Source organism: Ostrea edulis, chromosome 4 (genome assembly GCF_947568905.1).
Source record: "Ostrea edulis chromosome 4, xbOstEdul1.1, whole genome shotgun sequence".
NCBI lineage: Eukaryota > Metazoa > Mollusca > Bivalvia > Ostreida > Ostreidae > Ostrea > Ostrea edulis.
The window spans coordinates 14,183,761-14,209,240 of NC_079167.1; the positions used below are offsets into that span (position 1 = coordinate 14,183,761).

The 25,480-nt window shown below is 34.3% G+C and overlaps 1 protein-coding gene across 4 annotated transcripts in view; it reads right to left on the minus strand.

The window, feature by feature from the left end:
- The window catches only part of LOC125660671 (uncharacterized), a 174,793-nt gene that overhangs the window by 59,306 nt on the left and 90,007 nt on the right, over positions 1–25,480 (minus strand). For 2 of the 4 annotated variants that reach the window (XM_056161978.1, XM_056161980.1), the window contains exons 4-24: positions 25,043–25,137; positions 24,763–24,928; positions 24,405–24,584; positions 23,585–23,733; positions 22,523–22,841; positions 21,993–22,172; positions 21,624–21,722; positions 21,399–21,530; positions 21,168–21,302; positions 19,495–19,736; positions 15,837–15,947; positions 14,132–14,283; positions 13,437–13,670; positions 13,191–13,323; positions 12,157–12,330; positions 10,865–11,077; positions 10,490–10,699; positions 10,143–10,219; positions 9,052–9,263; positions 6,070–6,218; positions 531–685 (exon numbers count right to left, since the gene is read on the minus strand). The exons of the other annotated variants lie outside the window; for them this stretch is intronic. In XM_056161978.1, coding sequence (XP_056017953.1) covers positions 531–685; positions 6,070–6,218; positions 9,052–9,263; positions 10,143–10,219; positions 10,490–10,699; positions 10,865–11,077; positions 12,157–12,330; positions 13,191–13,323; positions 13,437–13,670; positions 14,132–14,283; positions 15,837–15,947; positions 19,495–19,736; positions 21,168–21,302; positions 21,399–21,530; positions 21,624–21,722; positions 21,993–22,172; positions 22,523–22,841; positions 23,585–23,733; positions 24,405–24,584; positions 24,763–24,928; positions 25,043–25,137 — 3,517 coding nt within the window. The remainder of the gene's footprint in view (positions 1–530; positions 686–6,069; positions 6,219–9,051; positions 9,264–10,142; positions 10,220–10,489; positions 10,700–10,864; positions 11,078–12,156; positions 12,331–13,190; positions 13,324–13,436; positions 13,671–14,131; positions 14,284–15,836; positions 15,948–19,494; positions 19,737–21,167; positions 21,303–21,398; positions 21,531–21,623; positions 21,723–21,992; positions 22,173–22,522; positions 22,842–23,584; positions 23,734–24,404; positions 24,585–24,762; positions 24,929–25,042; positions 25,138–25,480) is intronic. 4 annotated transcript variants of the gene reach the window in all.

Genomic DNA, 25,480 nt, shown 5'->3' on the forward strand with positions numbered 1-25,480 from the left:
CCCGCCCGCCCGCCCACCCATCCGCATCACCAAACCAATAGCCGAGTTCAACTTCGTTGCAACTCGGCTAAAAAAGCTGGCAATATATGGAGGGAGCACTATATATTGACATGATTATCACATGCTGAATATCATATCATTGTAGATGTACAGTATATTTACGGTCAATACAAAGGGCAAGGTAAATGTTGTACTTTGATGCATTGTGTTGACTAAGAAAATGTCAGTTACTGAGTAACTGTTTTTATTAGTAAATGACTGAATATAATCTAAAACACCAAAACTGGCTACTACAGCTTACGAGATCGATACCTGATTGGCCATCATTGTTAGCAGCTGGAGTACAAGACCTAGTCAAAAGTGCTTAGAAACATGAGTTTACATTGGATGACCAAAACAGAATGTCGTATTAGCAAAACACGAAATGCAAGCTAGGTGTGTATCAATTTTCTCATAATCACTTAATATGTATGAAGGTATATCGCAAAATAAAGACCGTTGCATTCCTTTGATCTTTGCAAATGAATTACCTGGATATCCTAAGTGAACAGTATAATTTTTCTTGGTACAATCTCCATATGATTTCTTTGATTCCCAATCAATGAATACATCACTGGTGTCCCCATTTTGTGAAGCATGGTCTGTGTTGAGGTGTAGGGGATACATGGTGGGCCAGGCTTTGGTGCTACAATTATAAGTACGTACACCACTACAGACCTAATTTTTTAATGATGATGCATGTACATGAAAAGTAAGAAAACAGTAAACACAGCTGTCCCTGGCTAGAACACAGCTTGTAGCAGCAAACTTTAATTGCTTTTACCCATGCCTGTACTCATGGAAGACCTACTAAAATGTCAAAAAGATTACACATACAGTAGAGGCTTGGTACTCCGAACACTTTGGTTATTAGCAAAATTTAATATTTAATTGAATCGCATATTTCACATCTTCATGTCAGCAATCAATAAGCTTAACTTCATTGATGTGTAATATGAGATAACAAAGTGCTTTGTTAAATAAGTCATGATGATGTTTAAAACATTTACATGTATTTCAGAGCACTGAAATTGAGATATCCATGTCCTTTGTGGTTATTTACATGCACAATTTGTATATTTGATTAATAGGGCTATCTAAAATATGGTCGATTAAAAAACTCAGCACAACAAACTATTACATCGCACATTCTAAAGGTCCCTCAAACTCTACATGTAATTGAACAAAATAATGCTTAATTAAAACCGTCCCAGCTCATTTATTACAAAGTAATCCGCTTTGATCTGACCATGCACACTTATTATTTTGATCTGCTAATAACTGAATCATCATAATGAGAATCAATCGTACGTACACAGGTACACTGTACATACAGGGGCGTCGGCAAGTATTTGAAATTAGGGAGGCAAACTGGATCGAAAGGGAGAGGGGAGGGAAGGCTGTTTTGACTTAAATTCAAATTTCCACCAGAATCTTGATATCTTTTTCTAGGGAGAGGGCTTAAATAATCTATGCCTGCTACCCAATCCCATTCACTTTGTGAATAAAATATAGTCTTAAAAAAAAGATATCTTTTTCTCATTTTGTCAATGTCTTATCTAACACCACCTGATAAGAAACAAAGCTAATGATAAAGTCTAAATTGATCCAAATCAGGTTATACTCATATCATATAATTAAAGTCATTCCTTAAACCAAAATATAAGTAAATACCCACACAAGTAATAGTATATAATGAAGAAAAATCAGAATGCCATTCTGATTTTTCTTTCTAAACCTTGAATTGTCTAAAGTATTTTATATCAGAGTTTATGACTCCCATTGTAGCAGTACACTTATACTGAGGAATTTCTACCATGGTATATGGGTCTTCCAACTCTGTCTTGCTGGATTCAACAACTACCGTTTTGGCAATGTCTCATACATCAGGAAGATTCTACCACGTGGATTCTTCAATTCAGCAAGTGTTTTTCTACACGGGTGACTGAGCCAATTTTATCTAATATGTTTTCTGATTGTTTTGAATTATTGTACATTTTTTGCAATAGATGTTGTTAGATAAAGAACTTAAAACAAACCATGCTTATGTTATGTGTTAGAAATAAATATATATATATATATATATATATATATAGGTAAAAAATAAAAATGAAACACGAAGACGTTTAGTAAAGCTTTAGCGCTTTCATTTCAAATCTTCAGAAGATTTCAGCTTCTGAAGATTTGAAATGAAAGCGCTAAAGCTTTACTAAACGTCTTCGTGTTTCATTTTTATTTTTACCTATACTTTTACCGATCATTGTGAAAAGTAACTATTATCTATATACACATATATATACACAGTAAAATACCTGTATCTAAAAGTCCAAGGGTCTTCGGAAAAAAATTGAGATATCCAGGGGTTCAAGATATTCGAACTTGTCTTCTAATTTCATTTAAGTGACTTCATCTGAGTTTCTATATATATACTCATTTAATGCATAGCACTTGCACTATGAATAATAATCACGATGTCTTCTAGGGTTTTTTTCATCCCAGTAATAAATTAATTAAAGTTATTGTAGTACATGTAATTTAAAGAAAAACATTTCCATTTCTTTTCCCTATAAAACATTCCAATGCATATACAGTTTGTATCTAAAATATAAATAAGAAATGTTTGTAAAACATATATCCCCCCCCCCCCCCCCCCCCAATGGTGCAAAATTGAAAAGGGTTATACACATGCATCATTTAATTGATATAGTAGTGCCAAACCAATTCAAGATATTGAGCAGACAATATCTTCCCATGTCCAGCATGGATTGACCATGTGACCTAAAAATCGATAGTGTTCATCTACTCCTTATGCTGTACCAGTGTACCAAGTTTGGTGTCAATCAAGCAATGATTATTAAAATATAGAAAACAATATATTACTATGTCCAGTTAAACCCTAGACCTTTGACTATATGAACCCAAATTTGATAAGGGTCATCTACTCCTTATGATGTACCAGTCTATCAAGTTTGATGTCTGTCAAGCAAAGGATTCTCAAGATATTGAATGGACAGTATATTCCTATGTCCAGTTTGACCCTTGACCTTTGACCTCAAAATCGATAGGGGTTATCTACTTCTTAAGATGTACCAGTGTACCAAGTTTGATGTCTGTCAAGCAAAGGGTTCTCAAGATGTACATGTATTACCTAAGTAAATATCTAATTACCACGACCACACTAGCCTCCGGCATTCAACAAATCCAGGTATGGTCCAAGCAGAAATAATTATAGGCTTGGGTAACGGTATGTACGCTGCCATCACTTCGAGAGATCAAGAGCGAAAAACAATGAAATATGTTTTAGAACCCAATTTCACTTCGAGAGATTGAGGGTGAAAAACAATGAAATATGTTTTATGGGACCCAATTTCACTTTGAGAGATTGAGAATTTCTCGAGACTGATAGTAATATATAGTTATATACATGTAGAGAGAAAAATCGGGACCCCGAGTTCACTTCGTGAGATCGAGAACTTCGAGAGATCAAAGTTCGAGCCATCAAGAGTCGCCTGTATAAAAATTCAGCTTTCACAACAATTCTTTTGGAAGGTGATACATCTGGATTAATGGCATCCAGATTAACAAAGCCCAACTAAATTCCTCAACAAATTCCTTATCGTGTGTGAGTAATCAATATCTGTGTTAGTTCATAACAATAAGCAACAAATAAAATCTGATTTGAATGATTTGCATGGAAACATTCAAATTACATTTGATTCCTCTGGAAACTTTTTTCAATAGTATTTTTCATTTATTCTGAGGAAGAATTAGTGTTAAGTGTCTGATGTGACATAAAACAGCTAATCTGACAATCCCATGTTTAGAGCTGTATTCTAAATGAGTTTGTAAATCTTGAGAAGTGATCTTGAAATGTATTGATGTCTTGAACTTCAGGACGTAGTTGCACGACAGTTAGTTACCTTTAACAGACAGTTAACTTCCCATTAACTCTTACATTTAAATAGTGTTAACTACAGTCCACTTCACTTACATTGAAGTCGGTTATATTGAACAATCTGTTATATTGAAATTAAAATAAATCCCCCAGTAGCAATATTTGTGTATTTCAGCATTGGTCATATTGAACTTTGGATATAGTGAACAATTCAGGTTGGTCCCCTGAATTTCATTATATCCGGAGTAGACTGTAGATGTTAACTGTCAGTTAAACTTAACTCATCTTCATGCAACTGGGTCCACAACATTAAATATAAAGCACCAGATATTTTTCAAAGAAAGATACTGTAAAGTAATCTTACAGCTTTCTTTGACAGGAATGTCATCATTCAAACATTCCCATTGTGTAATGTAAAAATGAGAACTTAATGTAGCTCATTACACTAAAATTTAATTTAATGGCTCGTTAAAATACCTCTTATGAAGTAGGATTTCACCATCGAAAGAGTGATACAAGCTCTCAATTATTTTATATGAATTTTTTGTGATTTTTCCCGGAAGGATAAAAAAGATCATTTCTTTGCAAATAAGAGATTCTTGAGTCCAAAATTTGCTGTGATTAGGTGCATGATATGAATATCTAATAAAACATGCCTAAAAGGTTCAGATATAAACGTTCTAATTTTTTAGACAAAAAATATTTATGAAAATTGAAAACGTTATTTGTTAATATATTTTAAATCTACAGATAAAATCTTCAAAAAACATGTCAGTTAGAAAAGAGATATATCAAAGAAATATACTATAAATAGAAATTGAAACAAAATGACCATATATTACATATACATGTAATCACTATATTCAAAACGGAGAAAAAGGTACCGATCCCGATCAAAATTGATAGAAATGACTAAAATAATCATAATGTTGCTAACTGTATGCACTGTTCATTAAGAAATTAGTTTTAGGAAAATATTTGGATCCTCACATTCCGACAATATGCACATCTACATATGGCAAGTTAGCATTGTTCTATCCGATAAGTGTACACAAGCTATTTTACATCCTCCACCCCTCTTAGATCCACTATAACTTTTAGGAAAATAATTGGATCCTCAAGTCCTGACAACATGCATATCTACGATGACAATTAAGCATTGTACAGATTTTCCAGTCTATCAAATAAGCCATACAGGAGGAGAAGTGTTTACAAGATTTTGTGATAGACAGACAGATAGACTGAAAGAAAGTATAAAAACAATGTTGCTCCCTGTAGGAGGGGAGATATAATTTGGGAGTAGTATAGTGAAATCATTAGATTTCGTGGAACTCAATTTTTGTGTATTTCGTTGGTTACGGTTCAAACCACAACGAAATACAAATATAATTTATATAATGTGCAGAAATCATATCCACAATTTTACATCCCAACAAAACTGTAAAATCTCGACAATCCACAAAATTGGCCCCCAAGATTTTAAATGATTCCACAGCAAATTTTCTATGATATTCAAAAGTTAAACTCCCTCTATATTTACAACTCTATATCAATTATCCTCAGTTTTGGACTTATTTGAGAAATTGTGGGAATAAATTACATTCCATACAGTAAATTGTATTCATTTTACTTACCGTAACATAAAAATAAAAATTTTGTTTCATTTTCATCATTTTGAAAAAATGTTTGAAGCAAAGAGTTGTTAATTAAGGTCTGGTAAATCAGACACAAGAAGCTGTCACTGGACTGTGAAATATACAAGAAGCTGTCACTGGACTGTGAAATATACAAAAAGCTGTCACTGGACTGTGAAATATACAAGCTGTCACTGGACTGTGAAATATACAAGAAGCTGCCACTGGACTGTGAAAATATACAAGAAGCTGTCACTGGACTGTGAAATATACAAGAAGCTGTCACTGGACTGTGAAATATAGGTCTATGTGCTATGTACTTCATTCGCTAAACAAAACACATGCATAAAGTTGCTAATTAATCATTTTCTTTACTTGTTCAAATAGACAGCAAGATCAACACACAGGTCATTAAGATCTATATGCTCCCAAATCTGCTATCCAGGAGTATCAACCAAGCCAAGCATACAATAGAAGAATGCTTTATTGAAGGCTACTCACCAGAACAGCTTCCTCTGCAGTTTCCAATACCAATGGCTATAGTAGTTGTATCTTATTTTATCATATATGAACTCCACTCTACATCCTGGAGCACTTATTTCCAAAGATCTGTTTTTTGTTGAAGTCTTGTTTACATAAGAGTAGTAGTCCTATAAAACACATGAGACCCATAAGTCATAATGCTCACCTGATTTACTCTTTATAAAGAGAGAGATCATCTTGTTATTAACTTTGTACTCATTCTCAAACAGGCCTGGCTACTGTACAGATTGTGTAGAAACAATATGAGGATTTTTATATCCCCGATCTTAGCCTCACCCTAATCCCAAGGTCCATGAAAAAAAAAAATTCGATTCAGAACATTTACATAATGATATGATTTAGTGTCGCTCTACTCCTTTTGAAAATATTCTTTTTTTCAAATTTCCTATATATTCTCATGTACAACTTTGATTTGCTATTGAAGCCAACCCAACTCGCATATGAATCTGTACTACATTGGAATGCTTGCATATTCATATATCTTATCAGTGGTCTTTGAAAAGAACAATTTTCAACACCAACATAAAATTTGATCCCTTATCCTACCCTAGGTCACAATTTAAAGAAAATTGAATCTGCAGTACCTGATGATGCTTGTGTAATCATAACAAATCATGTCCTGGTCTTGAGATATGAAAATTTTTGCATAGAATTTCCTAAGATATTGCCATAAATAAGTTTGATCCCCTACCACCCCCCCCCCCCCCCCCTGGGGCCATAAATTGAATAAACTGAAATCTGCACTATCTGCAAATGGATGCATACTGATATGACTAATCATGACACTGCTGGCCCTAAGGAAATCATTTTTTAAAGATTTTTCCTTTACATCCCCATGTAAAACTTTAACCCCCTAATATGGCCCTACCCTACCCCCAGGGTCATTGATTTCAACAACTCTGAACATGCATTACCAGAGGATGCTTGCCTATAAATATGATTATTCATGACCTAGCTGTGCATAAGAAGAACATTTTTAAAGACTATTCACTAATAGATTCCCATGTAAAACTTTGATCCCCAATTGTGGCCCCAACCCTACCCCTGGGGGCCACAAACTGAACAAACTTTAATCAGGACATTTTGAGGATTCTTGCATAGTATTATAACTAAACAAAGCCTTGCTGTATTTAAGAAGAAGATTTTAAAAGATGTTTTCTTATTTATCCCCATGTAAAACTTCTATCCCCTTTCAATGGATCCATCCTTCATAGCCCTGGGGGCCATGGTTTGAAAAATTTTGAATCTTCACTCATCAAGGAAGCTTTCATATTTAAGAGAAGAAGATTTTTAATTGATGCCATCATATTTTCACTAATTCTGAATTATCTCCCCTTTGAAAAGGGTGGGACTCTTCATTTGAACAATATGAATCCCCTTTACCTTTATGACAAGTTAGGTTGAAATTGGTCTTGTAGTACTGGAGAACAAGTCAAAAATTTGTAAAATTTACAGACAATAGACAGATGGATGCTGGACAAAAGGTGGTTAGAAAAGCTCACTTGAGCTTATAGCTCAGGTGAGCTAAAAGAAAGGTTAAAATTTACATCATACACAAAATTTACTACCAATCTCTGCAAGGACTGATTTTAATTAAAAATAGTTTTTAATAAACAACTGTGCAACCCTCTCCCCCGTTTGTTTTCATTAAATTAATAACCCTCAAAGTTTATTCATTTATCAAAAGCCTAAGGTGCAAAGAGCAAATATTACATTTTGTAGATCACTTGTTTTCATGGTCTGGTACAACCACAAAAGCAGGGTCATGGTTTGAACAAATTTGAATTTTCAATACATAAAGAATTAGCTTTTTTTGCTAGTTTTGATTTCTCTGGTAAGTGCAGGTTCTTGAGATAATTTTTTGAACTCCCTACTCTGTTTTCATAATCATTAATCAGCCCTTGGGTCTTCATTTAAACTAAGTTGAAATTCTGTTTATCCAAGAATACTTTGTGGCAAAATTGGTTGATATTGGCCCTGTAGTTCTTGAGAAGAAGTTACAAGAGGTCCACAGGCCTTATCGGTCACCTGAGTACTTGTGAAAAAGTATCACTACTCTCAAGGGCTATGGAATCTAGAAAAAATTTCCTGTTCTGAATTATCTAAGCTAAATTCTAATGTTCAGCAACAGTATAAAACAAGATGTGTTCTTAAAACTTTAATACCCTCAAAAGTGCATCCACTTACGAAAAGCTTTACATAATATAATAGGTGTATTAACATTAAAACATTAAAAGATATGACTAATTTGGACCCATCCTAGAGTCAAAACCCTGGGTTGTGAAATTCACCATTTTTTGTACATCCTTTTCTGCTATTCCTAAGTATGCATTTAGATTTTATACAGTATCAGCAAACTTTACACATAAACACTATATAGTAAGTTTGGCCTTGCCCTGGGGTCAGAACTCCTGCCCTGGGGATCATGAAATTTACAATTTTGGTAGAGGCCTTCCTGCTCTACATCATAATGCATTTAGTTTTTCTTACACATGTGCAGTTCTACAGAAGATTTTTGAAAATTTGTCAACTTTAAGCAGTTTTTGCCCCGCCCCTAAGACCCCAGGGGTGCAGGAGTCCTGAAATTTACAATTTATGTCCCCTTTGCCCGATAGATGCTTTATATCCAATTTGAAAAGAATTGGTATGGTTAGGTTATGAAGAAGTTAAAAATGTTCAATTGAAGAAATCTGAAAACCCTTCACCCAAGGATGCTTACTGGTAGGTTTGGTTGAAATTGGCCTAATGTTTCTGAAGAAGAGGTCAAAAATGTTAAAAGTTTACAGACAAACAGACAGACAATAGGTGATCAGAAAAGCTCACTTGAGCTTTCAGCTCAGGTGACCAAAAATGCATTAGAAATGTACAACCCACACACATATCTCTATGTAAATCAATTTACAGATATCCAATAATAAATTCATTAAATGTTTCCATTACCTTAGCCATAAACCCATACAAAAGCTGTCCTTTGCTCATGACACGAATACCCCAATCTTTTTTATCCTGCCTTTTCCCATTCACACGATTCCGGATATCCTTGTTAATCAGCTGAAACTTTAGGTCTTGGTTTTGTGTTACAAAACTGGTAGAAAATGAAGCCCAGTTAAAGTTTGTAACATTCAGATTGAACACTTGGCGTCCTTTCTCATCTAAAAATAAGAGAGTTTCTGAAGAAAATACCACTTTCCTATTTATGAGCAAATAATTATTTTTGCATAAATCCAAAAGACACTGTCTTGTAAAATCAAAAACTGTTCATTTTTATTGATCTATCACTAATTCATGTATGTGTATTATTAACGTCCTTCTACAACACTCCAGGTTCTGAGTTCTTTTGACGTGACACTGACTGGTGATTTTACTCATCTAAGGAATCCGCAGTATTACGGCACATGTATATTATTATTGCAAACCTCACATTATATTTCTGACATCATTGTCTATTTTGCATCTCATCTATACATCCACGATCAGTGTCAAAGCCTGAGTGAAACTGGTATGCTGTGGCATTAGATAGTATACGAGACAAAATACTGCAGACTCTCTTCACATACGCATGTTGCATGTACTACTTACAGAAAGGTATTTACATAAAAAAAATTGATTGTTTGTATGTTGTTTTATGTCCCATGTGGAGATGTCACCTACTCCAGGTGAAGTACCGAAACTTTGACCTATGCAAGACAATCAAAGCTGAAGTAGTGAGAGTTCTTAATCGTGTCTACAACTATCATAACACTGGGTCATACATGAAAGACTCCTGATTCTCACTTCTAATACCGGATGCTTAGCAAATGAACAATTTTTGGTTGGGTGCAGTGCCCAAATCATGAACTGAACCTGGAACTTCTCAATGCAAAGCAAGTGCTATAACAACTATGCTTCTATGACTGGTAATTAAAATGAAAGAAGTTTCTGAAAAATTGAATAGGCTGACTTTTGCAACTTCAATAAATCTTTTAGATGAATATTACCATTAATAGGAATTAAATTTTGGTGATTTGTTTTCTGTTATATTTGTAAGTCACCTTCTACAACTATATCCACATCTTCTGAATCCTTCTTCTTCTTGTACTCAGCAATAAACTTCAAATCTTTGAATGTACTGGAATACAACACAATGTAATGTGAATGCATGGAAAGGGCGTAATTGTACTTGTTGTCTTATGGAAGATGGAAAAACTTAATCCCCATCGTAGAATTTTTTTTTTGAAATCTGAATGTCAATAAAGACCTCTAACAGATCAAAAGGAATATATTTTCATACATTTCATTCCCAATATTCCACAGAGTAACAAACCACTGACATTTAGATAAGCAGGCAATATCTAACTTTCATTTCCAATACCTGAGTGTATAAAATTTACCACTATACCTGTTTTTTCGAATGATGGCAGCAGAGAATGGACCAGACAGGGGAAAGAATGCATGTGTTGTGGAGGTGGTTACATTTGGGTATTCTGCAATAACACACACTTGTTCTGTCAGCAAGGACCAATCATAGCAGTGTTCAAATTTCTTATGGTAATCTGGGAGAAAAGGGATTTCTTCTACATCTTTGCCATGAATCAAAACTAGCTTGATCCTGAAAACGAAATCTACATATTGGTCATAAGATTAATGTTGACTTTGAAAATGTTTGTAATTTCCTTACCAGGGACAATATGTTTGTGACATGATGGTCAGAAAGAATATTATATCATATCTTCATTAATTGTCAGTCATAAATAAAATATTATAAATTTCTCACTTTACTGATGCCAGTTTCATTTGTGCTCCATCATCTTTGCTGAACAATGTCAGAATGTGATGTCTGAGGATTTCTTTTCCTGGTTTACCAGCCAAATATTTGGCTTCAATATCTGCTTTTCCTCTCATCATTCCATCTGTGACCATTCTGGCTTTCTTAGTAACCAGTCCAGGCAGATCTACCGTCATTTGTCCAAGAAATTCAAATGCCCATCTGAAAACATAGTCCGTAAAGTAGGTAATGGCCCCATTAATATTCTTGCAAGAGGTCTAAGGATGACTGCCATTATGCTCCCTTCCCCTAGCTGCTTTGATTTTACTTAGCAAAGAATCTCATTATGGATGGTACTCCATTCAGTTGAAAGGGGACAGAAGACTGGTTTGGGAATTCATCCATGATTTAATACGTTTACATAGAACATGCATGATACAAACAATAGACTATTAAAGAATATATGAAATGTTTGAGAACAGAATTATGGTTTCTCCACAATCAAGGCTTTTCTACAACCATGATTTCTCCACAATCATGGTAGTTTTCCTCCAAATTACAAAATATACTATTTCTCAACAACCAATCATAATTTCCTCTATATATGCACATCTACATAGTAAGTTCTAATAACTACAAATCTATTGAGCAGTTTCAGAGGAGTTGTACTGACAAGAACAGGACTGACAGACTGAAAACATTATACCTGCCGCAACTTGTTAAACTCTTGGTTCCTAAGTTTTCCAATATATTTCTATGTAAAATTTGAAACTCCTGTTGTGGCCCTGGGAGTCCTGGTATGAATGTGAATCTACTTGTTTGTTAATCGTTGTAAAATAAAATTTGATTCAAGTTGAATCTACACCACATAAGGACACTTGCATATGAATTTCACAAAAAGTACCCATGTTTTTCCTTAGAAGAGAATTTCAAAAGAATTTTCCTATACATTCCTATGCAAAACTTTGAACCTTTATTCTGACCCCACTGCTCATTTTGAAAAAGACATCCCCAAGCCGTAACGGTCACCTGAGTACCATAGCCCATACATAGACCTGTAAGGGAGTCTCATATTTACATTTAAGCCTCATTCTGGAGTCTTGTGTACAGCTTTATGATCATTATACATATGCATACAATTTCCATTTAACATTACAGTAGAGGGAAAAATGAAGTTTGAAGCATTTAATTCAGCCCGTATTCAATCCCCCCCCCCTGAAATATATCTGCAGTTTTGGTAGCCAGCTGTATCCTCTCCTCTAAAAAATATGAGCTAAGATTGTAAGTAAAATTATCCTTACTTATGGTCAACTTTGGACTGGACATCTACTGGGCCAATACCCAGCAGGAACTTTTTCAGTGTGAGTTTGGCATTGACCTCTGTGGCAGCTGTGTGTGTTACAAGAACTGTCATATTCAGGGATGCCCCACTGACAGTTGGCAAAACTTTTGTCAAGTCCATGATTTTGGATGACCTGAAAGAATCAAAATTGAAAAACTTATAACAAAACTCTTTCTTTCATGTTTTAATCAGGAAATAAAGAACCTTTATCTTTGGACTTAACCTCGATCCTAAAACCAGTGAAACATACTTAATCTTTCTGATTTTTAAATCATACATTTATTGGAAGTGTTGTTTGAATGAAAAACTATCTATTTATGAATTTCTTATAGATATCAAAACACATATTTCAACATTAAAATATATGGCAACAAAAGACTGTGAACTTGAAGATTTCAAAAAGAAATGGGAAACTTGGACCAATATTCTGAATATAAAGTACTAATAGTATTTTTCATCAAATCATGCAGACCCTGACTATTTGAATTCCTGACATTAAAGATTTATTTTATATAATCTCAATGGTTCCAACTATGACAACTCTATTATTCAAATACTTCCAACTATGACAGTCTTATGTTTACTCTCCAACCATGACAACCTTATTCTTTCTTTCTCTCTCTCTCTCTCTCTCTCTCTCTCTCTCTCTCTCTCTCTCTCTCTCTCTCTCTCATGTATTAAGTAGAATGTAAATATAAGAAATAAAAAAATATTTCTCACAAAAAGGAGGGGGGGGGGGGATAAAGAACCATATATGATGTAACAGGAAAAAAGAAAATGCAACAGACCAGACCAGACCAGAATTCGAACCTGGGACCCCTGAATCTCTAGTCAGGTACTCTACCAACTGAGCTATTTGGCCACCAGTGATCGAACTCGTCTGAACGCCACAAAACAAAATAAGATTGCGTCCTTTTTTAAGATTTAAGTTTTACTGAGGCTAAAAAAGGCTGTTATCATATACAATGACCAAAACTTCCATTCTATAATTACCTAGTTTTGATGCGATGATAACCTTTGTTAAAATGAAACAACAGATTTTCCAGAAACTCGTTTCCATTTTTCATCAAATCCGCACTCAAAAACTCCATGAAACTATGTACATCAGCATAAGCAACTTCACGACCTAAAAAGGAAACAAAACAATTTATATTTGTTGAGAGTAAACTATTGCATGAAAACTGATGTCAACAGGTCCATATATGTGGCTGTACTAAAGAGATAATCATTACACATTACCAAACAGTTTCCAGTGCAGAAGTCCTCCAAACTGCTCCTTGTTACTTTGGTAGTTAACGCGCTGAAACAGATCTCTGATTTCCTGCACCAAATGAGGATGAAAGTTACCGAACATCTCTCCTGGCTTCAATGGGTCGGACCTCTCCATCTCTTTCTTGAATTTCATGAAGACTGAGACCAAATTGTAGAAGCTGTTACTACTACCAAGGGAGGTACTGAGCAGCTGTTGAAGGTCTGAAAATTTTAATCACAAAGTCATTGGAGGTAGTAAATTCCAATAAAGGATAAAAATGTCTAGGAAATAAATTTTATTTTTGAAAATACATGATGGCATGAACCACAAAGCCTCACGCCAGCATCCTTCATGAACCACATTTCAAAAATGAAATTTATAGAGATTCAAGGAAAAAACTCACAGTAGATAAACATTTTAGCAATAATGACACTTTACAAACAATAAATATGACATATTTTTATAGTATCTATTGTATCCTTGAAAAACAAGAATAGAGCATCTCCTCTCAACTGGACATAAACATGACATCTAACCCGGGACATTTAACATCAACTGTAATAATCAAGCAATCACTTATGTCAATATATACAAGCATCTCATATTACTTCTGTCCCCTTCAACTCCATAACACAGAGATAATAAAGGTAGTTGAAAAATTTAAACAAACGTCATTAGATACCGTGAATATCTGACCCCAGCTCCAGAATGTTGTATTTCTCTCCATAGTAGAAGTTTAACTTAAAGACGACGGACTGATAGGATGGGTAGACAGGATCATATACGACATTCATCTCCAGCTGAAGACCTTGGAAGGTATCAGTCAGAGGCAATCTGGAAAACAGTCCGCAGTTAGTATCATCAACACTACCACAATTCTTTTATAAAAGCCAAAGAATATAACAACAACACATATTATCTTATGTTTGCTGCTCTATCCCTGGGATCACGAAATTTACAATTTTGGTAAAGGATTACCTGCTCCTTCTAAATATCCATTTAGTTTCGATTTAGTATCAATAGCATTAAAGATGATGTTATTTAAATGTTTTACACATTAATACTATATACAAAGTTTGAAATTTTTTAAATTGGCAAATTTTTGGCAGTTTTTGCCCCACTCCTTAGGCCCCAGGAGTGCGGGAGTCCTGAAATTTACAATATATGTCCCACTCACAGGGGCTAAGCCCGTTTGGGCCAATACTCTGTGATACCATAAATTATGGTATCACAGAGTTCGGGCTCAAAACGGGCTTAGCCCCTGTGGTCCCACTTGTCCCAAAGATGATTCATACCAAATTTGAAAAGAATTGGAAGGTTTCGTTATCAAGACATTGAAAATGTTCACATAATTGTTAAACTAGCTCATTACACCAACATTTTATCTAATAGCTCGTTAAAACACCACTTGAGAAGTACAATTCCATTATTGAAAGAGTGATACAAGCTTTCAATTATTTTACATTAATTCATTGTGATTTTTTCCGCAATGATAAAAAGAGTGTTTTGTTTGCAAATAAGAGATTCTACAGTCCAAATTTCAGCTGTGATTTGACACATATGAATATCTAATAAAACATGCCTAAAGACTCAGACAGACATTTTAATTATTTCAATAAAAGAATATTTATGAAAATCTAAAATGTTATTTGTTATTTTTTTTAAATCTATGGACAAAATCTTCAAAAACATATCAGTTTGGAAAAAGATATATCAAAGAAATATATTTTAAAAAGAAATTGAATTGAAATGGTCAAAATTCAGAAAGCACTGACATGAATATAACTGGACATGTCAGTCTAAAGATACTTTCCACTTTTATACCAGAATCATCTGAATATATCAATCTAGTGATACTTTCTACTCATTCGCAAATATCTGGATGTACTGTAGCAATGTTGGGATATATTTCACTTAGGGGTAAGATCAAAAGTTCAATGTCAGAGTAACAAAAAAATAAATTCACTGAGCTATCCAGGTAATTGGTAATATTACTACAATATAAAATTTAAACGTATTATAGAAATGAAACAAAAACTTTTCATATCAAGGAGATGAAAAACTGATTTTAGAGAAAATGTCAGAAACATTGCATGTCATTAGTTGAAATATCATGCCCAGGGATTATGAAACAAAATTTAATAGACCAGGTCATGATTTACTTATTACCGTACAATAACCATAAAACTCAAATTGTAGTCAAAAGCACTGTGATAATATAATCTTGCAGAATGTTTAGATTTGAACTGTTTGACTATGAATACAATTTTAGCAATTTCTACAAAGTTTTAATGAAATAAGTTGTACAATGCTTCATGATATCGGAGCTTATTCATACATAAATCAGTACTTTTCATTTACTTCATGCAACATTACTCTCTACTTACTTAAAATATCTGGACATGTCAATGTAGTGTGACTTTCCATAAAGGAAAGAATACTCATAGGGCAACCTTCTTCTATCCTTCTTTATGATTTTTCTCCAAAGATCCCTGTAACTGTAAGATCAAAGCATTAAATAAGAAAATCAAAGATCCCTGTAACTGTAAGATCAAAGCATTAAATGAGAACATCAAAGATTCCTGTAACTGTAAGATCACTGTAAGATCAAAGCATTAAATGAGAAAATCAAAGATCCCTGTAACTGTAAGATCAAAGCATTAAATATGAAAATCAAAGATTCCTGTAACTGTAAGATCAAAGCATTAAATAAGAAAATCAAAGATTCCTGTAACTGTAAGATCAAAGCATTAAATAAGAAAATCAAAGATTCCTGTAACTGTAAGATCAAAGCATTAAATAAGAAAATCAAAGATCCCTGTAACTGTAAGATCAAAGCATAAAATAAGAAAATCAAAGTAATCCAGGGCCTATTTAAAAACAAGAGGTACTGTGAGCAATGCTCACTAAGAATACCCCCCGCTTACCCCAATCTCCCAAAGGGTGTTGGTAATAGGTATAAACTACCTCTTTTCAGAGTGTAAAAAACAAATGGCATGACAAACCGAACCATATTGCTACTTCGATGTCCAGTGCGCGTGACCTTTGACCTTTTGACCCCAAAATCGATAGGGAACATCTTCATCCCATGGGTAGTCCATATGTATGATATGGTGACGGTAGGTGGAAAGGATAATGCTTTAGAGTCCGGAAACCATTGCGTCTACAGACGGACGGACGGACGGACAACCCGATTCCAGTATACCCCCCCCCACAACTTGTTGCGGGGGGTATAATTATGGAATATTAATACTCTGATCTTTAATGCAGTGTCCTAAAATCTGTCATCTACCTTTGCAGCAAATGAAAAAGAATACTACAAATGAAAAAGAATACTACAAATGATAAAGACTCTATTTGCCCACAAAAATCTACATCCAAGCTTTTGCTTAAAAGGACAACACATTAAAACAGTCTTTCTGGGCTCCAATAAAACTCAAAATTTTAAACTTTTAAAGAAAGGCAAAATCTCCCTTCATCTATTATATTACGAAGGTCATTAAAAAAATTACCTAGACAATGTCTCTCTCATATATATATATTTTTGAAAAATAAAATTCAACACATCATGGGATTTGAAATATCATTTATTTTATCAACCTGGGATGTTTCATTCTATTTGATCAAATAGTATCCATGATACATGTATATAATTTTAAAAATAGTATGTTCTTTTGCCATGGAGCATCATTACATCAAAAACACAATTTCACAGCGTTATGTTTCACAGTTTCTAAAAATATTCTCTACATTTCACACACAGTCTGAGGCGCCTTCTAGCTTATAGTCTAGGTATCTAGTGGGCTCCAACTCTTCTCATTTCCAAATGTTCAGTAAGAATAGTGAAGACAGTGCCAGAGCTAACATCAAAGATATCTGATATTTCCCTGACAGTGACATGACCATCATTTTCCTTAGCGTTACTTATTCTTTTGACAAGTTCTTCACAAATGATTCGTTTCTTACCAGGACTTTAGTCAACCAATATGGAGTCTCTACCACAAGAAAATCATTTATGCCATTTATACACTACAACATGACTCACTTTTGACATATTATCTACTTCTAGGATTTTAACAGTTTCTATTGGGGATTTCCGGAGTGTGACACAAAATCACAAAATTTTATGGTCATTCGCTGCTCCATGATTTCCCATGATGTCATGTTTTTTACCTTCACGAAAGAGAACTACCTGCCTTTTGTAATTGATTTCCAGTAAATGCCTTGGCATATGACATCAAAACTTCACTTATAAAAATGATGTAATAATTCTCTACTAGAACATATAAATTTTATTTTGTTTTAACGCTACTTATGAGAGATTGAACAATTAACATTATATGATGCGTCTTTGTAAATAACAAAAGTTTACCATGGGCCATGAACTAATTTTTCTGTTTTAATTTTTGAAACATTTTCTGATATATCGTACCATATTTGAATTTTTTCCTGTATAATTAAAATCGTTTATTGTCTGATTATGTCTACCAATTTTGGATGCAATATGACATTCAAAAAAAGTTAAGGCAAAAGTCTACTTATTTTTCTAATGACTATATTTATTTCACAAAAGAGATTATTCAAACAAGCATTCTGAGAGTATTGCATGGTAATACATAGTCCCCTATCATTTGCAAAAATTACTGTAGTACCACATACATGCCAACTTTTAAAAATCCCCATGGGGGATTTTGTGCGTGACGACCTTTTTTCAAAGCTCAAAATTCACGACATTTTACCATGAAAATAAATATTTGTCTTTTCAAATAAAATATCAATCTAATCATTGAACATGTATCATATATTAACACAACATCAAGTGTGTTTGAACATTAACTTTAACAAAACTATAAAAAAAAAAAAAAAAAAAAAAACTTTGAAAGTTATACATAAATATTTTATTAAAATCATCTATTCAGCAAAAAATCCTCTCCAACAACAAGTCACATACATATTATCAAATAATACTTAATGTTGCATCCTTTTACACCATATAAACATTGGCTGGTCTATATATCAAAATTTAAATTAAAGCACATGCATTTAGGTACGACTACAAAGGCGATCTTGCTTTGTCTGTAAATATGGGCTTGCAGAGTCTGGTGGAACAATCTGCATTGCAACCAGAAAAGGAGTGATCTGCCCAAGGGCCACATCGCTCACCTGAGTTACCTTGGCCCATATCTCAAGACTTTTCATATATATTTGCATGTAAAACCTTAGTCCGTATTGTGGCCCCAACCTACCCCTGGAGGCCATGATTTTTACAAACTTAAATCTGCACTATGTCAGGAAGCTTTCATGTAAATCTCAGCTCTTCTGGCTCAGTGATTCTTGAGAAGATGATTTTTAAAGATTTTCTCTATTTATTCTCATGTAAAACTTTGATCCCCTATTGTGGCCCCAATCTACCCTACCCCCGGGGGCCATGATTTGAACAAACTTGAATCTACACTGTCAGAGAGCTTTCATGTAAATTTCTGCTCTTCTGGCTAATTGGTTCTTGAGAAGAAGATTTTTAAAGATTTTCCCTATATATTTCTATGTAAAACTTTGATCCCCTATTGTGGCCCCAATTTACCCCCAGGGGCCATGATTTAAACAAACTTGAATCTGCACTATGTCAGGAAGCTTTCATATAAATTTCAGCTCATTGGTTCTAGAAGAAAAAAGTACATCGCTAGAGTACACGATACAGTCCTCTGGAACTACATGTACATGATGCATATCATCGTCACAAACCACGCCTATTGTGTCCATTCACACTATGTCATAGACGTGGATGTTCCCAGACTGTTAACAGTCCATATAGCCCTAACTATTACAGTACAAGGTACATTGATATATACCAGACTGTTAACAGTCCATATAGCCCTAACTATTACAGTACAAGGTACATTGATATATACCAGACTGTTAACAGTCCATATAGCCCTAACTATTACAGTACAAGGTACATTGATATATACCAGACTGTTAACAGTCCATATAGCCCTAACTATTACAGTACAAGGTACATTGATATATACGGTTAACAAGAATTACCTCTTCCTATCTGGTTGGTCATTTTCCAGGACTCCCTGTACATAAGATGTCATGTATCGCTTCATATAGTCCAAGGCCTCAGTGTGCATCATCTTCAACAATGTGGTCAACTGATCTTCATCTGTAGTGTCCGCCAGAGATGTGAAGACCTGGGCTCGCACAGAGGCTTCTCTGTTAATGTCGTACAGAACAGTCAGCATTGTTGACTTTACGTCAGCAGTCATCTCAAGGGTTGCAATGGCCTAGTAGAAAGGAAAAGTCCAGTCGATACACAGTTGCAGTCACTAGTCAATCTTATACCCCATACTAACTAGGATAGAACAAATTTGTTTTATGTGCTGAAATGTATTCAAAATCAGAGAACTGGAGAGCAAGTTTTTAATTATTTCAAATTGTCTTAGAACTTATTGTCAATAAGGGAACACAGCCATTGTTAATCATCCTGAATGTGCAATTTAAAAGTTGCCCAATAGTTGTTTCCCTTTTCTGAACACTTTACCTACAGTAAAACAAAAAGATTTTTTGTGCACAATTGCACATGTGTTGCATACAAAAGTTTATTCATAACATTTATATATTGTCTAACGAAAGATCATCTGTTTCTAATATACAACTACCTGAACTATAGGGAAAGACAATTCAGTATGTCTGAATATTAGATGATAAAGTATTTAGTAAGTCTGAATATTCGATGATAAAGTATTTAATAAGTCTGAATAATCGATGATAAAGTATTCAATAAATTCTGATCTTCATTTTTTAACATTACTTAAAGCTATGTCCTTGCTGAACAAGATTCCTGTAGTACCGTAATACACTACCCACCATAAATAAGTATACAAATAAGCTTTTTACACATTTTGGCATGAAATATATTCAATATGATAAAAGAGAGCTGAATTCACTGTGTATATAACTTTCAATTTATCTCAGTAAAATAATCAGTTAAGGGTACAACTTCAATATATGTGAAACAATAATGGACATTCAATGTTTTTGGCGAAGTCCGTTTTGTGATATTGGTTTATTTCAGGTGAAAAATCAAAGGGTCTTGTAAAAGTACATATCATATACACAATAATATGCATTAGTAATTAATTTGAAATGGTTTTAATTTGAAAATTTGCATAATAGCTCTTTTTAGAAAATTCAAAAATTCAGAAAATGAAGTATTTTAATAAAAAATAAGGATATAAAAAGTTAAAAGCCTAACATCATCTATTTATAAGTAAGAGCTATGTAGTGTGCATAAAAAAATCTGTATCAATGATGTAATGCGCAAGTATCTTATTTTGGTGAGTGTATACTTATTTATGGTGGGCAGTGTATATGATATTAACTTACATGCATGAGTACAAATTTATCTTTGTTGTTCACAAAGTCACTCGATATACATAAGTATTTGCAATATTAAAAGCAAGCATTTCAAAATTACACTTATACAGTGTAGTACGTCAGTTTTGGCAACAACAACAACAACAACAACAACCCCAGCAGATGATACAATGCTTCATTTCTGGAGTCGAATTACTAACATTGAGGCAAAATTGGTTGTAAGTGTGATCCCATGAATTGAAATTCTTTCACGAATTTTCATAATTTTGAAGTAAGTCCTCGTTATCAAAGCAGAACTTCATGCTGATATACCTTCAAATATATTTTGACAGAGGTACCTGAACAGCTGATTTAGACAGATGATATGGCAGATCAGAGTTTTCCACACAGATCAAGGTAGATTTTACTAATGTGCTGACTTGGGAATTTAGTGACGAAAATCTTTGGATAACTTTTCCGATGTTACCAACCACCTGCAATATAATTACATTCAGATAGCATGACCATCTATGGCAATTATACATGTTCAGCAGCACTAATGTTTAGGATCAATCAAATTACAATTATACCTTAAACATCAGAATAAGGCGATCATGCTTATTTATTTTCTCATCGACATCAAAGAGGTCCCACAATTCTGGTTTACAGTTAAACCCTATCTCATGTGTAAGATGTGCAACAATCTGTGAAACAGCATGATCCTACAAAAATAAAAATACATAAGAACTCTATACATCTGCTCATGCAGTGTTAATACACAGTACTGTCTTTGACTTTGTTTTAATATACCGTACTTTTTGAAACTCTGTGTTGTCTGTTGCCTGCAGGAAGTTGCCAACCATAGTTCCTAGAGGAAGCCAACAAGCCATATGATTGCTGCCTTTGCACAAATCCTGCAACATACCATCAATTACATTTTTAAAAGTGAATCAAAAACTAAACCTACAGGGAGTTGCACTCTGCAATTTAATATCTATTTCAATTAAAACATGTACAAGTACATAAATTTCTGAAAAATTGTTCAAATTATTTGAAATAATGATAATAGGTTATAGCCATACATTTAAAGATCTCTTTCATATTTCGATCCTTTTTTTTTTGCAGATCCTCGCATACATAACATATTGTTGAGTTATGACAGGTATGTTATCTAATCTACTCACAAATACAGCGGAGATGACCTCCACCGAGATTTCATGATTGAACGCAAGGTCATACAAAATAAGTGAGCTGGTAAAAGGATCATACACCCGGTTATTCTTCAGACAGTCACCAAACACTTCCAGGCAAGCAGAGGAACCACAAGACAGCAGACCATCCAAAAAGTAATCCGTTTCTGCAAACTGATAAAATCAAACAAAAATCGAATTCATCCCATATAATATAATATCTTTAAGTGTCTTTCCCACAATCATCAAACAATCTTATGCATCTGCTTCGGGTTCGAATCCCGCTTGCGCCGGTAAGTGAGAAAGTTTCCCAGTTTACTTTCGGAAGGTCGGTGGTCTCTTCCCAGATACAATGTATCTGGGTTCTCTCTTCCACCAATAAAAAACTGGGCGCCACCATATAACTGAAAAATTGTTGAGTGTGGCAGAAAACATCAATCAATCAATCGGCTTGACTGTTAAAATAGCCATGATCTCTCTGCTATGTATGTGACACAGGAAGAACTTGGTCATGTTATACGCACCTGGTGTATAGTATCACAGTTGACAGTATTGTTCCCGTGACAATGCCAGATATCTGTCATGGTATCCGACAGGATTTTCTGATCTGCCTTCTTCATGGCCAGCACCAGCTGATGATATAACCCAGACACATCATCCATTCTGTCATTCCTCATACTTTCTACCATTTTGTGTATTATGCTTTCGATTGTTTCCATGGTCACTTTTGATGGACTCTGCTCTTCAAATTCAAATAAGATGTCCACATACTTTTTACCTTTGATTCTTCTGTTGACAGAGCGAGTTTCCAGCCTCTTGACTTTGGACAGTTCCAAAGATTGGCTATAAATGAACATATTTCCATACATATTATTTGATTAGGCCCTACACATGGGGCAACAATAACATAAATGTGTAACAGGAAGGGAGACAATGCAATGAACCAGACCGGAATTCGAACCTGGATCCCCTGAATTTCTAGTGAGGTGCTGGACCAGAAAAGAATTTGAACCTGGGTCCCCTGAATCTCTAGTGAGGTGCTCTACAAAGTGAGCTATCTGGCCACCAGCAATCAAACCCATCTGACCACTTAACGTTCCTCCCTCCTTAAATGTCCTCACACCTTAAAGACATCAACCCAGGATCTTTATCCCCTAGCAGGCATATTCACCTGTCAGTTCCAGGGGCTGGTCTATGGCACCAAATGCAACAGGAAGGGAGAAAACACAACGGACCAGACCAGAATTTCAACCAGCCCTCCCCCCCTCCCCCAAATCTCTAGTCAGGTGCTCTACCAGCTATCTGGTCACCAGTAATCAAACCCATTTGACACTCACACATGTATAATGACAACAATCATGATTATAATCAATGCTCAGTATATACAGACCGAAACAACTTTTAAAAATAAGAATTAATGACAAGTGTGAATTTATAATTTTGGCAGTGCAACTCAGCAATAAGGTATTTGAGAGAATCAATCTCTGACTTAGGCAGTGCATTAGAGACACTAGGTTCCTGGGGATGGGGGCATTTAAACTACACTTAAGTATGTAACATATATACATGCAGTTCAAAATGTATACCTGATATTGGTCATGTACGAAGCATAAATTGACCCATTGTAGGCAGATGGTTGAAAAATCTGTTGTTGGAGGCAAGTCACCCCTTTCAGCTGATGTTTACCATTTACTTTGTGTTCACACCTCACATTGGATAAAAATGGATAGTAGGACTTAAAATAGAAAAAAAAGATGAAAGCAACATGTTGTTGACTAGTAATGTGAATGTCACCGTCCAGGTCTTTATATTTTCCGATATTTAAATCAGAGAATGTGATTGTAAATGCAGCTTGCCATGTATTCTGATCAGGTTTGCTAACAAGTCTTAAATAAATACTGATCTGGTCATTTTTCAGAAAACTGGTAAAATTTATTAAAATCATAAATGTAGATTGGACATAAGAAATTAAATTTTGTTTGTTTTCCCCTTTTTGCCCCAAAAAACATGCCCAGCCCACAAAACATGCCCCAACCCAGAAAGCATGCCCAAGGCCAACAAAACATACCCAAACCCCAAAAACATGCCCTAACTTAAAGAATTTTGTTGGTAATCACTAAGAAAATATCTTTCTTTTTATTTCAAAGTACAAAACCTTATCCAGAAGTTCTTCTAGTGTAACAGTTGACTTCAATTTATGCACACAGTCTGCACTCTGATCTAAAAACTTGGTAAAAGTGACTTGTTCTTTGAATAATACTATATCACTTGTATTATGTACCAAAATATTTTTCCTACCAACATCCCTTATACCCATAGGTCAAAATCCTAGGTCAGAAAGGGAAACAAATAATATTTTAATTAACATGATTAAGGTCTTTATCAATTTTTTTTTTTTTTTTTTACCTCTGATACATTTCCGATCTTATAACCTCCATACACTTTTTGTATCAATGAGAATATATTTCTAGGTTTCCTGTAGATTTGTGGCATCTGACAAAGTCGTAGATTTCTTTCCGTATAAAACAAATCAGGATCGGATTCAGAAATACTGTATGATATTGGACAGTCTCCAAATATGTCAGTCTGCATAATATAAGTTTTATTGTTTATGTATAATGATACTCTACATAATTTAAAACATCACCATACAGACTAAAGTAATTTCATTTATTCGTTTATGAGTGTTAGTGACTTTTCTTCATAAAATCTATTACAATCAATAAGATAAAGAAACAGCTTATGAATAGAAGAATACGTAGACCTGATGGTGGGATTCTTCATCATAAAGATACAAAGGCATTATCTTTAGCTGGAAAGAGGATAGAATGGCTCTCTTGACATTCAGGATCACAGTGTCTTCCAGTTCTGAGGTCACTATTCCCTCCCTTATCACCTCCCCTAGGTTGTATTGGAAGTACAGAGAATGCCTAAAAACAGATGTTAAGTAGAACAAGGTCCCATTACATACAAATCAACACAGGAAATACTGACTTCAACATTAAGTGGCATCATTATCAAAAGAATGTCAATTGATCACTAACTCAGTCATTCTGTTGTTGAAGGCTTCAGAATTCCCAGACTTCTCGTATTTTGATTCAACACCAGGCAACCTTTCATACAAATCGCAATGAATGACCTTAAAAAAAAAAAAGAACTTAACTTCACTAACCTTAAATTATCAATTATACAAGCATTGCACACTGTAAAATTAATCTTGCATTCACAATATCTTTGCACTGTATTATTATTTTGTTTCATAACCATTATGTACCCATTTTACTTTCCTTCAAAGAAACATCCTCACAATTAGTCCAGTCATTCTAGCCAAAAATATAGCGTAACCTCAAACTAATTGCAACAGAAATGTTTTTGTTTTCAAACGGTGAGTCAAGGGATGCTGTAGCGTATATAAAAAATCGAGAGCACAAAACAAAGGGGAAACGTGTATTTTGGGGGCAAAATCGTACATTTTGATAAAA